This window comes from Nelusetta ayraudi, unplaced genomic scaffold (assembly GCF_046127955.1).
Source record: "Nelusetta ayraudi isolate G7.1 ecotype Tasmania unplaced genomic scaffold, CSIRO-AGI_Nayr_v1 ptg000039l, whole genome shotgun sequence".
Taxonomy (NCBI): domain Eukaryota; kingdom Metazoa; phylum Chordata; class Actinopteri; order Tetraodontiformes; family Monacanthidae; genus Nelusetta; species Nelusetta ayraudi.
In genome coordinates this window covers 1,159,034-1,174,442 of record NW_027466089.1, presented here as the reverse complement: position 1 = coordinate 1,174,442, position 15,409 = coordinate 1,159,034, and the positions used below count along the sequence as shown (strand labels likewise).

General features: G+C 45.1%; 1 protein-coding gene across 1 annotated transcript; it reads left to right on the top strand.

Moving 5' to 3' along the window:
- The first annotated feature begins 734 nt into the window (after positions 1 to 734).
- Positions 735 to 15,262, top strand: spon2a (spondin 2a, extracellular matrix protein). The gene is made up of 6 exons (XM_076032933.1): positions 735 to 924; positions 5,682 to 5,910; positions 7,733 to 7,953; positions 12,536 to 12,727; positions 13,028 to 13,196; positions 14,053 to 15,262. The coding sequence occupies exons 2-6, from the start codon at positions 5,682 to 5,684 to the stop codon at positions 14,238 to 14,240; spliced, it is 999 nt and encodes a 332-aa protein (XP_075889048.1). The 5' UTR covers positions 735 to 924; the 3' UTR covers positions 14,241 to 15,262.
- The last annotated feature ends 147 nt before the right edge of the window (positions 15,263 to 15,409 follow it).

Below are 15,409 nucleotides of genomic sequence, written 5' to 3'. Positions count from 1 at the left end.
ACACACACACTCTCTCTCACTGGCTCATTTAAGGTGGGCTTTGACATGTTGATAAGTGAGCAGTGGCTAGTAGGAGAAACCTTTCTGCGGTCCATGTGTGTAGCAGCTGTGGCAACTGGTGACCACACATCTCTCTCTCTCTCACACACACACACACACACACACACACACACACACACACACACACACGCACACAGGCACACGCACACTCTTTGACCTGAGGGGGGAAAGCTTGGCTGAGATCACAACAGGATCAGGCACAGGACGGAGAAAAAAGGAAAAAAGATATTTGAAAGGAAGGGGAATAAAATACCCTTGAAAGACCTTTGATTTCCTGCACTGTCTAATCAGTGAAATTAAGAGCAGGAGCAAAAGTCTCGGTCCAAACGTCTGTTCCCAGGTTGCTGTGATTCAGCCCTTGTGGCTCTTTTCTCCGATCCTATCATTGCAACCGTTACTCAGCGACCCAAACCTCTCAATGAAGAACAGGGGCTGGAAAACACACAATGCTGAGAGGTGGATGCCGAGAGAGGCCAATGTGGTGTTGATTACCTTGTCAGCAGAGTGGTCGGTGAGTTTACGCAGCCACTAATAAAAGAGCGTCGAGAGAGTGAGAGAGAGGGAAGAGGGGATAGAGGGAGCGAGGAGAGGACTGTTAACTGCCTTTCCATACAAGGAGAGGGCAGGGGGAGGAAAGAGGAGGAGGAGGAGGAGGGAGGAGAGACAGGAGGAAGGGGTAATACGAGGAGATACTATGAGAGACACCAGGGAGGAGGAGAGAAATTTGGAAGGAGAGATAAAGACAGGGGGATAAAGGCTGATAAGGCTGCAGAGGACGGAGCAGTGAGGACCGAGTCGACGCGCCTGACTGTCCCGACCGCTTCAACCCGCTTCTCTGATCACCGCCTGACTGACCCGGCACAGGTAGGACTAACGCGAAGCAGCAGCAGGAAGAGCCGGCTGGGATTTCATTCATTCTCCCCGCAGCCAAGAGCACGGGCGCAACCTTTTCTGTCTTTATTTCAACCAGATGAGAGACAGCAGCTGTTTCCAGAGAGGTGTTTTTTTTTTGTTGTTGTTGTTGTTTTTGCGCGAGGCGATGCATTGTGGTGGCAGAACTTAAATCGAATAAAACGTCCAGTTGTTTGAGATAATGCAGGGAGACATTCATAGTGTAGTGAATCTGCGTGCGTCTTGAGGATTTGTTAAGAGGGGTCGTGCAAGGACATTTACTGCTCATTTTTGGTCATTTTTGCATAATATTTCCTTCAATCATATATTCAAAATGATTATGCATAAAAATATGTTCAATTTTATTCAATGACAAAAATGTATATGCATGCATGTTATTTTCTTTAGACATGGCGTGAGGATGAAGTGTTAAGCAGCCACAAAAGTCAAAGCTTTGCACACAAACTGGATTCCAAAAATGCTTTGATAGATGTTTTTTCTTAATTATGCCCCCCCCCCCCCAAAAAAAAAAAATTCACATGCTACCTTTGGAGTTGCATGTGTGTATGTATATTAACAGCTTTGTGTTCTGGAAGGTGAAGACCCCAGACAGTGCACCTGTGGCTGTTTTGCAGCTGAAATCGCAGTTTGGTTTAAAACTTCACATTAGACAGAGCAGCAATCACGATGCAAAACCCTCGCTCACGCCAACCTGCAGTGTCAAGATGAGCAAAGGTTCATTTTGAAACCTCCCGTTGTGACCCGTGACTCAATCCATGTGTTTTTTTTTTCTTCACATAAAGATAAAAGCAAGAAGTCTAAGTAAGGACAAGACAATGTGCCTGTGGTCTCAGCGCCGACTCCTGGCTGCAATTCCGCCCCCAGTGAGGAGAAAACTCTCAGGGAAAACTGCAAATTACCTCCCTGCCATCATCCCCTTGTTAAAAACCAACGTGCTGCCCGCTGTGTGCGCAAATCTGCGCTCAAGCGGGCTTGCCTGCATACCTGTGTATATGAGCTGAGCTGGCTCTGTATATTATCTCTGCGTGAGCCTGGTGTAATTACACGCTGAAGGTGCCCACGGGGGTTGCAGGTTCCATGTTTGGCTCCGTGCCACATCCCCTCGTTTTATTGTGGCTTTTTTTTGCCTGACAGAAAAAAAAAACTGCTGTGTTGTCTGTTTATGTTGACTAATAGGAGCGTGCGTGTTGATAATCATTAAGTCCATTGAGAAAATAAGCACAAGTCTCCGCTTGCAACTATTAAACCTGTGCAGGTTTTTTTTTTTTTTTTACTCTATGTGGTTTAAGCGGTTTCAGGAGCAGCTGCGGACGTCAGCTGGTCACATGTCTGTGTGCCTTGACCGATAAAGTTCAGTGTGTCAGTGTGGGAATCTAAGAAATGTCTCTTTTGCATGTTACAGTGTCAGCGTGACAAGTTCATAGGGAAGGTCATGGGGTCTGGTGGAGCTCAAGTCTGGTTGGAGAAGAAGGTCACCCGATTAAAGCTTTGTTGTTGATGTTGTTGCCGTCGTCGTTGTGGTGAAGCAGGTCACACGAGAGCCCGTGGCATGTTTTCCCCTCACGCTTTGCAAATGATGGACTTTATGCACCACATCATTAGTGCGAGAAGACGGCAGGACGTTGACTCTTCTCGCGAGGAATGCGCGCACGAGTGTGCAAACGAGACGCTGACCGCGAAACATGTCTGTGTTTGCAACAGCATGTGACAGCACTGACCTCCTTTTTTCTCTACAAAACAGAGGATGGAGACGCGGTTTACGGCTGAGATCGCATACCAGTGTGAAAATGGCCCGGCTGGACCTGGGAGACTCCAATAAATTCTTGTTCTTCTCATGTACATTTGCTTTGTAATTTTTCCCCCCCCCAAAAAAGACGCTTTTGGAACTGGTTTCCAGACATGAGAGGCTTGACCCTGGACCTCTGCCAGCCTCCTGCAGGGCAGCAGTGCAGTCAGATGTTCAGATGACTCAACAGTGAGATCAAAGCCGGGGCTCCGCGCGTCACCACGATCGAGGCATTTTTACTTCTGGCTTTTAAACTGGTTAATATGCATTTAATGGAGGCTGGCGAATTGATGGAATGCGCAGGGACATATAAGGCTGCGGTCAGAAAAGCGTTAGTGTTGGAGTTTGGCAGCTATTTTGGCTGAGTAATACTATCTGGCCGCTGGAAATAGACCTCAGGGACAATGGGTAAGAGGACATGGGGGCGTTACGTGAATCGATGTGCGCCTTTGCGTGCGCGTGTGCATGTTGATTGACTCGCCTAAATTTAACCGTCGCATTCTGCGACCGCTTGGAGTTTTCGGTACGGTACGGTAAACTATAGATACCCCTCGAGAGGTGCCAAACCACAGTGTTCTTTATTTTGCGCCACACATAAACAGATACTTTCATCCTTCGTCGAGAAATAAACTCTTGGCGAAGGACATCTGCCGGCGATCCCATGAGAGGAAAGCAAATTGCCACTTGGCGTTTGGATGGACTGTGAATTAGGAGTGATTAAGGGATGGCCCACTGAAAAAGACTGAAAACGGAGGTTTATGTACAATATTTTTCTGACTCGTCTCAGGGATCTGCTCAGGCAATGCACTGCTTGCTTGAAGGTCTGCAAGGTTTGCAGCTTTGGCTGGAGCTCTAAGTATAAAAACCCAAAGTGTGAAAGGAGTTCAGGGGGGCCACGGCACACTGTCCCATGGCTCAGGGATGAACTGGGCTCTGGCCAAGTCTGTTTACAGTTGGAGTGTTGCCCTTCCCTGAGCAGCTCTAGAACCTTGAGAGCAGGCCGACTCCAACAACCTCAGGTAACGTTTGCTCTGAAGTCCTATATTTAAACCCAGGCTCAGACATTTCCTTTTAATTTCTTCATAAAATTAGTCATTAAAAAAACACACCTTTGTAGAGCTCAAGAGGAAGGGATATTTAGCCCTCTGTTTATGGCCTCTGGCTAAACTCTTGGTTTCAACGTCCTATTAAAGCTAATGCTATGTTGTAGCCTCTACATGTCTGTAAGAAGACAACAACAAGGCAGCCACCAGCTGTTTTCAGAGAATGTAATAAACACCTGGCAAGGAGTGCGTTTTCACTGACCAGGAAGATGTCTCACTAAGATATTAGTGCCCTGAGTGACATCATAAAGAGCTGACTTCCAGAACTGAGGGCCGTAGGGTACTGCTGAGAAGCTTTTCTGTAAAAAAAACAAACAACCTGTTGTTTTGAGACAATAGGAGTGACGCTAAAGGCTTCAGACAAAATTAGGCTGTCGTGCTTGACACTCTTCAAGTGGTCAATCTCTTGACTGGTTGTAAACTGGTTTTGAAAGCTGTGTTTTGGAAGGAAGACAGGCCTCTGAGTCAGAAGAAAACATGTCCTGCTGAAGCTGGATGTAATTAGTGTTGACTGCAAGTTTTTGACAGGATCTCACGGCGCAACTCTCTCTTGCTTTTTGCAGATGATGTAATTGTAATTTTGGTTGGCTTCGTCAGTCTGTGACCTTCAGCACGTGGTGGTCTGCAAGCAGGCCTAAACAATCAGCATCTCCGAGTGCGAGGCCATGGCTTTTGTCTCAAACGAGTCAAAAACTTTGAGGGCAAACTGTGTAGAAAGGAAAGAAAAGAGGTTGAGTGTGAAGGCATTTGGTGTTGCGCTGATTTGTCTTCTAAAGTGTAACAGGAAGGTGAGCTGTGTGTTTCCATCCATCCATCCATCCATTTGCTTAAGAGCCCATTCGATTTAACTTGATTGCATTTCTCCTCCAGGGTGAAATGATGTAGTCTTCTGAAAAAAAATCAACGGTGCTGTTTATGTTCATATCTAAATGTGTAAATGCTTCCAGCTGTGGCAAAAGGCCAGTGGTAATCTGATTACCAGCAGGCTTTGTTTACATGTATTGGTGGCTTCTTCTTCTTCTTTTGCGGTTTTTCAGAGCAGCTCGACACAGTCACTGACCTCCAAACCGCAAACATCTTCATCTGTTTCCTTCTGGAAACCTAGTGAGACTTTCAGGGCAACTGAAAACACTGTCTAGTGGAGGCTGTCAAGATGGATGAGAGAGATTTCAGAGTAAATCTGAGTGATCTTGCCATGGTGTTTGTCTGACTCAGCAACCGGCGGTCAGGGATGGTCAGTCAGTGAGGTCAGTAGAACAGACAGACTTCTCATCGGCCATCAGTCTGTCAGCTGTGTTGTTTTATTTTAGTGCCGCTCCTGCAGCAGACATTACCATGACATTGACAAACGTTAACTGTCATTCCTTGCGGCCGCAGGTTGGCCGAAGACCAACACTGAGTCGCTCTGCCAGAAGAATGGCGGGGATATTTTTTGCACTTTTAGGTGGGGACTGGAGGGGTTATTGGACAAGCTGGAGCTATGGGGTCAATGGGTTCAGTGAGCTTTTGTTTGTGATATTGGGGCACAAAAGTGTAACCTTCAACTTCACAGGGATTTTTCCAGAGCTGTCTGGCTTTGCGTTTCTAAATTTCAGCTAGAGTATCCTCTCATTAGTAGGTAAAACAAACGGTGCTACTTTCTCAGAATGTGCCACACATTTAACGACATGCACAGAATTTTTTTTTGCAATAGGAGCAGCAACTTTATTGGTGATAATTTGAGTCTCATTCCACTTGAAGGAAAAACTGAAAAATAATGAAGTTCTGCCATGTGGGAAGAACACTCAGACAACCATCTATCATTTCTCCATTTCTTCCAGATGATGTCATCAGAGCACCTGACTGGCGGCTGGCTGTTGCAGCTCCTTGTTGTACTACTGAGTCTTTGCCTCGCTTCAGCCGGGCCTCTGCAACCACTTAACGGGACCGAGTGCACAGCCAAGGGCCCTGCTTCCTACATTCTGGTCTTTACAGGTCACTGGAGCCCGCAGGCCTTCCCAAAGCAGTATCCCTTGTTCCGGCCGCCTGCACAGTGGTCCAAGCTCATAGGTGAGAAATTATGCAAAGGGGAAAATAAGCTGGTTCATTTAAAAATAATGGAATGAGCGGTCTGGAAAATGTTGCCCCTTGTGGCTAATATCAGCAAAGAGTGTGGGGTCGGCAGTTCAGCTGGCTGTGTCCATCTGCTAGGGAAAATGAGGTGAAAACACACACATCAGGTTTGGCTTTACTGCTACACCAGTCTTAATGGTGTGTAACATGCAAACATGCACATAGACACAGATGTCACAGGAAGCTGAAGAAAGAAAACCATTCTGTCTTTTCGTCCAAACACTGTGTTTTATGTTTGTATAATTCAGTTGTGCATCCTTTCCTGTATGGCTGCTGGTTTACCACAGTGTGGACAGTAAACTCTGAAGGAGGTGTTCCAGGGCTACTGCAGGTCGTTTGATGATAACTTGACTGTGCTGTGGTAAGACTGCTAATTCATAGCCCAGAGAAAATGAGGCAATATAGGACCTTCTTTCCAGCTTCCACTTCCTCTAAAAACTGAATTTAGCTTTGAACGGATGGCAGATGTTGGTACATGGGCGCTTGTGTGTGTGTCTGTGTGTCTGTGTGTCTGTCCTGGTGCATCACTGTCTGTGGGTTTGTCAGTTTTCCATCTCTCGTGCTGTTGAGAGGCCAGACGGTGATGTCTTGCTTACTCCATACAGAGACACGAATCGGAAATTTTGAGGCGCCCATATTTGGTTTTATTGTTGGCGGCTTTGGGGAAAAGGTTTAGCAATAGGAATGGAAAAACACGGGGACGTCAGGTTGGTGGGCATCCAAACTTTGTCGCAGCGCAAAGAAAGGGACAATCTGTCCAGGGTTTGAGTTTGGGGGCCTGTAAAAAATTTTTTTTTTTTTTTGCTTTGTTTTAATGGAGACCTGAAGGTAAAATGCCAAGGACACCAAAGTGCACGGATGAAGTGAGGAAATTTGCTTTGGCAAAAGAAGATAACTAGAGCAATTTAGGGGAAGGCGAAAATTGGCCTTTATCATCTTATTTGTGTTTCAACTCGACGCTTTGTCAACCTTCAAGGTCCCGATGCTCGGGGGGAGTTTGCTGGTATGGAAATGCAATTAAGAGAATAAGTAATGACAGTTTGGGGGGAAACAAGATAGTGTGTTAAGTGTGCAGGGGCCGGCTGTGTGTGTGAGTCAGTGCGGTATGTTAATACATGTGTCAGGAGTGTTTAAGTATGAATGCATGGTGGTGTGTGTGTGTGCCTGTGGAGTGAGGTAAGGCAAAACCATCAGAGTATTTGTCAGCCTGTTTCTGGCTAACCTTAATCTGCACCCGGTAACCACTGGCCCAGGCCCGGTGGCTCTGTGGGTTTCAATACATAGTTCAGGACCTGCGGTGCAAACAGTTTAGCATTTGGATTCTTCACAGAGTTTCTAGACAGCCCCAACGACTTAATGGAATGCAAATAAAATGGTTTTGTTGTTAGAGAAGAAGTCCAGCTCCAGCTTTTTGAGGTTTGTCTTGCCGTCTCCGTCTGACTGGCTGAGCCCCGAAACACCCGACCTGTCTTGCCACAGATGCAGCCCATGCTGCGGTAAAATCAGCAAAAACGGGGAGAGAAGATGTAACCGTGACTGTCTGCGAGAAAGCCAAAGAAATCCCTGCGGCAATTTCTAGGGAATCATCTTTTTTTTAATTGCAGGAAATAGGCGGCAGCCGTAGACGTACACACAGGCTCCATAGTGGAAATGATCTCACCGTCTGGACAAGGTTCTGTGGTGTCTCAACGACACTGATATGCATTCCATCGAATAAGCATCTCACTCCTCTCTCTCTCCCCCCCCTTACCCCGTTTAGCGGTGAGCCATAATCGCCATTTTCAGCTGTGGGAGGAGGGCACACCAGCCAGCGCGGGGGTCCAGACCTTCGCTGAACTGGGACTGACGGTGGAGCTGATGAAGGCTGCCAAAGATGCCAGAAAGAGACGCGGCGTCGGCGCCATGTACCGAACGGCAGGCATCCCTAACGGCATCGGGCACAGTTCCACCGAGTTGCTCATGCAACCCCGGAACTCGCTGGTAGGTGCAAGTGAAACCCCAGCGAGAAGCAATGCTCGCCGCACTAAAAGCACACACACACACATGCTCAGACATACTAAGTCATATAAACCAGTCAGTCATCGGCTGACCAGGGGCTTCCGCACGACGCCGTCCATCCAGTCTGACTGAACATTTCACCACTTCTTTCCACTATTCAAGCAGGACTATGATTAGAGCAGCTGGTCAAAGCCCTGCGGCCACAAGCACAGATATACAACAACTCTGTCCACCCCTTGTCCCACTGAACTCCGAATTGCTTGAGCGGATGTCTATTTTTTCCCCCCTTTTTGCCAACGTTAACTTGAAAGATGTTTAAACCACCTCATATATGCCCAGTTAATGTTTGCTAAAACCAGAGCGTAATTTAGCAGAGCATCGTGTAAGGATGGCCAGTCAAAGATTTCTGCCCTCCAAAACCCCTTAACACGTCGTGATTACATTTGATCACATTTTAATATGTACAAAGAGACGCCAAAATAAACAGTAAACAAGACACTATGCTGTTGGGGCTGTTTCCTGGAATAGGTCTTCGATTAATCTCGTCTCATCTGCTAAGAAAGGAAGCTTTAAATCTCAGATTCATTATGATTTCCATCGTAGCCTCGGAATGGCAATCAACGTCTTGGGCCTGTTGGTGGCATCCAGTTGCTCATCCCGTCTACATGAGTTATGAGGAACACCATGAGGTATCAGGGTCATTGTCGACCAAAACCAGGATTGTGTGCAATCACAGCAACAAGTCAAGAACCTTTTGAGTGGGTGCTGCTCTCCAACAAGGCTGCCCTTTGTTTCTGGCACTATTTTCAGACAACAAGGAAAGGATCCCAAGGAGCAGGTACAGCCAAAGTCAGAATTACATCCCTGTGTGTGCAGACAAGGTTTGTCTGCCAACCTCTTAAGCCAATAACCTTCAGCGTGTAATCTGGAGGTTTGCAGCCGTGGTTGAAATGGCTGGATTGAAGATTTGGACCATTACTTTTTAGGCCGTAGATCTCTGCTGGAAAACTGTGGATTGATCACTCTGGATTGGTGGTTGATTTGGTTGGGAAGGACAACAATCAAAGCTGTATCCTTGTCAATTATCTCAAGGTTTTGTTGGATCTTGGGATAGGACAGGTTCATTCTAGCGTCAACTATAATGATTTACGGTCCTTCTGTGTCTCAATTTAAGTGTAACATGTATGTCCAACAAATCCAGTTTCCAACTAGATAGGTCAGATGTCCTACTGTAGACTCCTTCATCATGCCTGGAGTCACTTTACTGTTACACAGGATGGGTGTTGCTAGTGCAATGAAGGTCTAGAACACCAGCTGAGGCTGCCGCTCAATGGCTTTTTTTCCTCTTGACAGAAACTGTCTGTATTTTGGACACATAAGAATTCAACTCGCAAAGCCTTTATGAAGGTCAAAGGAGTTTAAAAAAAAGTATCTTTTAATTTATCTTAATCAACACCTTTGCCCAAATGGACAGGTTCCTCAAGTTTGGCACTGAACACATGCGCATGCACACATGCATACACACACTAGAAATACACCTCAGACGTGCTTCATATACCAAACAATGTGAATGCATATCCTGACCAAGACCCAGAGTCTTTCTGTGTGCCAGCTACATATCTTCTCTGTCATTTTTAGTCTTTTTAAGCCCTCACATGCTCTGCAGTCGTGTCTCCCAGAACAGCTAAATTTGGTGGTGATGTGCGCGTTCAGCCAACAAGCACAATGTACCTTATAGCACTATTTTGGACTCAATCACACATAGAAATACCTTAAGGGTCATCAATAATTTCAGCAGCTTCTAATCTGCGCATGCTATTAAAAGATATGGGTATGTTTGACAACTCATGCCCTTCAGAGTATGTTTCTTTGCAGATGATTCATTCTTAAACTACCGCTGTTGATTAGAAAAAATCTAAACGCCTCTTCGTGTCAGTTTTCAAAATGCGAAGAACTCGGCCCATGGAGATAAATCATCTCGACTGCTCCTCACATCCCACTCTGGGGGGGGGGGGAGGAAGGCGGCTGATCATGACAGATTTGCACAAAACTCTGGGAAGCATCAGAGATGTTGAAAAAATACAATTGTGAAATAATAATGTGTACCCACATTTTTCCCCCCCTCTTTCGTTGAGTTATTATGAGACACATGGCTGTAGATGTTCTAAATTTTTGGCATGTTTATTTGCAGCTGCATGTGCTGTCACTGAACTTTTAACCGCTCTGCAGACATTTCCAAGTAAGACATTTCTGTTTGATTGCTATACGTCCTGTGACCTATAAATGTGGAAAAAGTGTTTTACAGTTTTATAAAATTAGCTGAATATGAATCGTTATACTTATTATTTTGCTGGGCTCTAGACTTTTCAGGTTCAAATGAAGACTGCTCGGCGAGTCTTATGGCCAGCTTCTTTTGTATCTGTGCTATTTGACCAATAATCAGCTCTCCCCCCCACCCAGAATTTCTCCTTTCTCAAACAACAGCTGACAAAGCCTGCTTAGTGTACCCTTAAGGTTGAAATTAAGAAGATGAATATGGACCTCTGTTGGACTGCGGGCTGAGATTTTTGCATGGCAGTCGAGTCTAGCCATGTGCTTTGTTCTGAACTTTTGGGCTAAATTTGGGACAGAGGTATTCAACAAAGGTAGGAGGATTTCAGGCTGGAGAGAAGTACAGCACTTTGGAAAATGTGTCATCGTATTTACACAGTTTGAAATATTCCTTCATGTGTAGGGCATATATACAGGTCCAGCTGATGAATGAGAAAAGGAGGTGAACAGGAAGGGCGGACATTTACTGGGGTTTTAGAAAATAAGTGTGCGCCTGTCTAACAGTCTGGTGACCTACATTTGTTTATTGGTTATTCCACAGCATGAACCCGAGGGCCCTTACAAATCATAAACAAGCCTGTCGGAGGGCATCTTTCATAAGTCCTTGTCATGGAGTGTAGCTTAACAGCCTGTGGTCCACGTACATGATGTGGTCTGCGGTGACTTTTTAAATGCCCCCATCTGTTCATCAGGAAAGACCAAATCCATCAAGACGACGCACAGTGCAGCCATTGTACTATGACCTGAACAGATTGAGTGATCAGAACCTTCTGACAGCCTAATATCTTGCCCACTCACGTATAAATCCCATACCTTACTCTCCTCCCAACGAACCGAAGCACTCATTTGTGCCGTGCCCACAAAAAAAGAAAAAGAAAATCTCTTACTCGTGATTTCCATCCCCTTTATTCATGAGACCTTCTGCTTTTGCTGTTAAAGGTGTAATTCAAATCAGACGGATGAGTCCAAGTGAGAACCATTTGGGGTCCAACTGGCATGGCGTTTTATAGATTCAGTATTTTCTAAGATCAGTGGCACCGCAAGAACAGATGAATAACAACGGAGTATTAAGGTGCTAGTGTTACTGGACCAGGGTCGCATGCTTTCTGGGGCTACTCTCTCTCTCCAGGGCTCTGCAAAGTATTTGCTTTGAAGGAGGAAAAAGTGGAAGGAATCAGGGTTGTCTGTACTCAAAAGACACATTAAACCTGCCTTTTTTGCATACCACCGCAGCCTAATCACACTTGGTTAACCCCGCGTCTTGGCTGAGTGACCAGATGCAGCGAGCGGGACAGGGCCTTTTAGGAAATGCTGCTATTTGAGAATTTAAAAGGCATGAGAGGACTGATGGATAGTTTTCACAGAATGGTGGAAACTGTGGATGAAAAAAGGAGCAGACCATTGGAGGGTTCTGAAAAGCAACCTAGCTGCTTCTGGTTTGGCCTCTGTGTGTCTTGCTGTGCGTCACTGGCTCAAAAACAGACCCCACGCTGTCGATACGTGCCTCCTGTCCCAAGTGCACTTGGTTTGATGTGTGTTCCAGCAAACCCACCATTCACCAGCAGCACGCTATCAGATACAAGCCATCTCTTCCCGTTACTCACCGTCAGAGGACACACTCACTCCACGGCCTTGAGAACTAGACCCGCAGGCTAGATTCAAAATGTGTGTGTGCTTTATTTATTTATTTTTTGGTTGCCTGCCACCTCAGTGTGAACTGACCCCAAATCCACTTCCTGTATGAGGTCACTTCATCTCAGGAAGCATCCATCACACAGGAGAAATGGTCCGGCCATGCACAGGAAACTGTTAGGGTGCATGCGAGTGCACTCAGGTCGTTCCCAGCCCCCAGATCAGAATACTGACTATTAGCCCTTTTTTTAAAAGTGCAATTTAACTTTCCATAGAGGAATTTTTGTAGTACGTGAACCAGACAGGCTTTTGAGTAGAGCGATAAATAAACAGCTGTGCTCCGATAAAATTCCAAGGCTAGGTAGGTCTTAGGTCTTGCCAAGTCTAGTCTCTAGATGCTTCTATTTTTGTACTACTGTTTATGTTCACAGTTCGTCCCAAACAAAAGAGCGACAAGCACGAACCAACAGTACAATTCTGTCTGTTAGTAGCTCAGTTCAGCTGTAATTGCCACAGCTGTGCTTTGGGTTAAATGCTAATGTCCATATGGTAACATTGCTGCTAACACTGCACTCTGTCTCTTCCTCTCTCTTTTCAATAGCTGTCCGTGATGGTGAAAATGATTCCAAGCCCAGACTGGTTTGTGGGCATTGATAGGCTGAACCTTTGTGAGGGTGGCCAGTGGAAACAGGAAGTGACCCTTGACCTCCATCCTTATGACGCAGGGACAGATAGCGGCTTTACTTTCTCCTCACCAAACTTCCCCACCAGCCCCCAGGAGACAGTCACAAAGGTTGGACCCTCCATTGTTCTCCAAACCTATCATGTGGACAGTTACTAAGTCAGTCAGTTGTTTGTTATTATGAGGAACAATAAATAATGTGTTGTCTTCATCTCCAACAAAGATAAGGTTATCAATGAATCTTTACAGAAACAACTGGTATTAGATGCATAAAAATAAAAAAAAATCCCTACGTTACATAATAGACCTTGAATACTTCGCCGGCATGTGTTTCGAAGTAGCGTATTGTTCTTTCGAAGTTTTATTGCAAGTCTGCTGTCTCTTCTGATAACTTATGACTGCTCTCTGCAGATCACATCTCAGATGCCAAACCATCCGGCCAACTCCTTCTACTATCCGCGGCTGAAGGAGCTTCCACCCATCGCCAGCATAAAGATCACTCGACAGAGCAGATCCGCAGACCGTCAGACCGTGATGTCCAACCACATTATGCCCAACACGATCAATCAGCGTTTCTCAGGTGAGAAAAGAAACTGGCCAAACGTTTTGCAAAAGAGGACGAGGCGACTTTTTTTTGACTGTTCTTAGACCTATTGCATAAAACAATACATTCAATGAATAACCAGACATACATCACAGCATACAGCAGCAATATTCCACCATGCAATTGTGTACGAGTTGGAGCTGGTGTTGGTCTTCATCAAAGGTGCAACATAGCGCCACTCTGAGGTCATCACAGTGAATTCACCTGACAGAATATGACCAAGCCTGGCCAATACAATACAAGCATACGGTGCTCTGTGAGCTACATGTTTCTTTTGAAGGGAACTTACAACTAAATGGACTGCTATAATGTTGGGGCAGACCTTGGCAATGCCAAGACTGTCACTGACAACCGATGAAAGCAATCTTTCAAGGGTCATGTTAAAAAGTACTTCCAAGAAAAAATACTTAATACAAATAAACCAAAAACTGATAAGGCTAAAAAAAGTTGAGCTGCCATAGAGAGCATCTGGGTCAGCGGATATTCACTCTCTTAAACCGAGTAATCTGTTCCTGAGAAATCACAATGTTGAATTTAGGCTTAAGAGATTTTCTCAACATGGAAATATTACCTGAGAAATCAGGACAGAAATGAAAGAATTAAAAGAGCTTGGCAGGTCAGAATCGTCCGCACCATTTATAGTTATAAGCTTGGAGTTTTGTTTTGTTTTTAGCTACCTGCGGTTTTGAGTTTGCAGTATGGTTCCAGTTCTCCTACATTAATAACAGGTGCTCACTGAGGATTCACGCATTTCAACGTAGTGTTTAATCGCATGTTGATTGATTGATTGATGTGTACTATTCTCTCACATGTGTCTGTCTTCTCCATCCAGCCACGCCGCTAGACTGCGAAGTGTCCCTCTGGTCGTCCTGGGGTTTGTGCCTGGGTCCCTGCTCCAGGGGTGGCGTTCGCCATCGCACCCGTTACATCCTCTTGCGGCCAGCCAACTCTGGCACCCCATGCCCTGAGCTGGAGGAACAGACTGAATGTGTGCCCCACAGCTGTATGAAACTGCAGTAACACACGAAGGGCACAAGCACATATACTGCCAGTATTTAACACTGGGACTTTGATGTTATTACTGCTGGACTTCAAAAAAGAAAAAAAAGAAAGAAAGAAATGTCAGCGCATCTTTTGTTGATTATGCAAACGATTTGTGTCTACGTTGCAGTCACGCAGGTTGAATTTCACTCTTGCTGCAAGTCCTCCGCAGGCCACGAGTTCTGAAGTAGATACTCCCTCTGGATGCATTATAAGGGAATTCGAGAAAGAAGCATTGTGCAATCGTTAATGTGTGAAATAACATCCTGGATGAGTGTTTAGAACAAGGAAGAGGCACACCAGACGTGCTTCCTGTCAATGTTGTAAATTAACCGTTTACTCTGTTTTGGTAGCAGCAAACCAAAACCTGTTACAGTAAAATATCACTAAATACTGAATGTGCACAGAAAGATCGTGAAACATACTGCATGCACTGAACAGCCATAGTAGTTGAGACAACTGATGAACTGAATGAGAACAGCTTGTAGATCCTAGTTTGCCATATGATCAATTAAAACCAAGTGTTGTTTGTGACAAGAACAGGGAATGGACATCCAGAGCAAACATATCTAGGTCAAACTATTCTAGGTGAAATGAAGCTATGAATGACACAGTGCAGTGTTCTCCCATTGGACACGTCGCTTTGGCAAGATGCTTCATTTTGCTTCAGCTGTGTGTTGTTTTAATGTTGTGACTTTAATGTGTAACTTCTAGGCAAGGGGAGCGTCCCCTTACTTAGGCAACCTTAATGCTTGGCACATGCAGATCTTTCAAAATAACCTCACACCCTGATATAGCCACCTGTAAGGAACACGTGATAGCTGACATGAGGATATTCATACGTCGATGGCCTACCTTATAAGAAGATGCTGTTTTTTTTTCTAAGGAGAAAGAAAATATATTTGTATCATAATCTTTTTGATATTTTTATTTTTTTTGTATATACTGTATGATATATCTCTTCTTGTACAAGTAACAAATAAACATAGAGGTGAGTTTTTCAAAAAGAAAATGTCTGCGTGCCTCTGCATGAATTTCCTCTCAACAAAGTGTTAATTTGTGAATGTGTTGTCAATTTCATTGTTCATCTCCCCCCAAAAATGTTTGGGAGCAAGACAATTTCACGATTTGTACCTTCTAGTAACAAA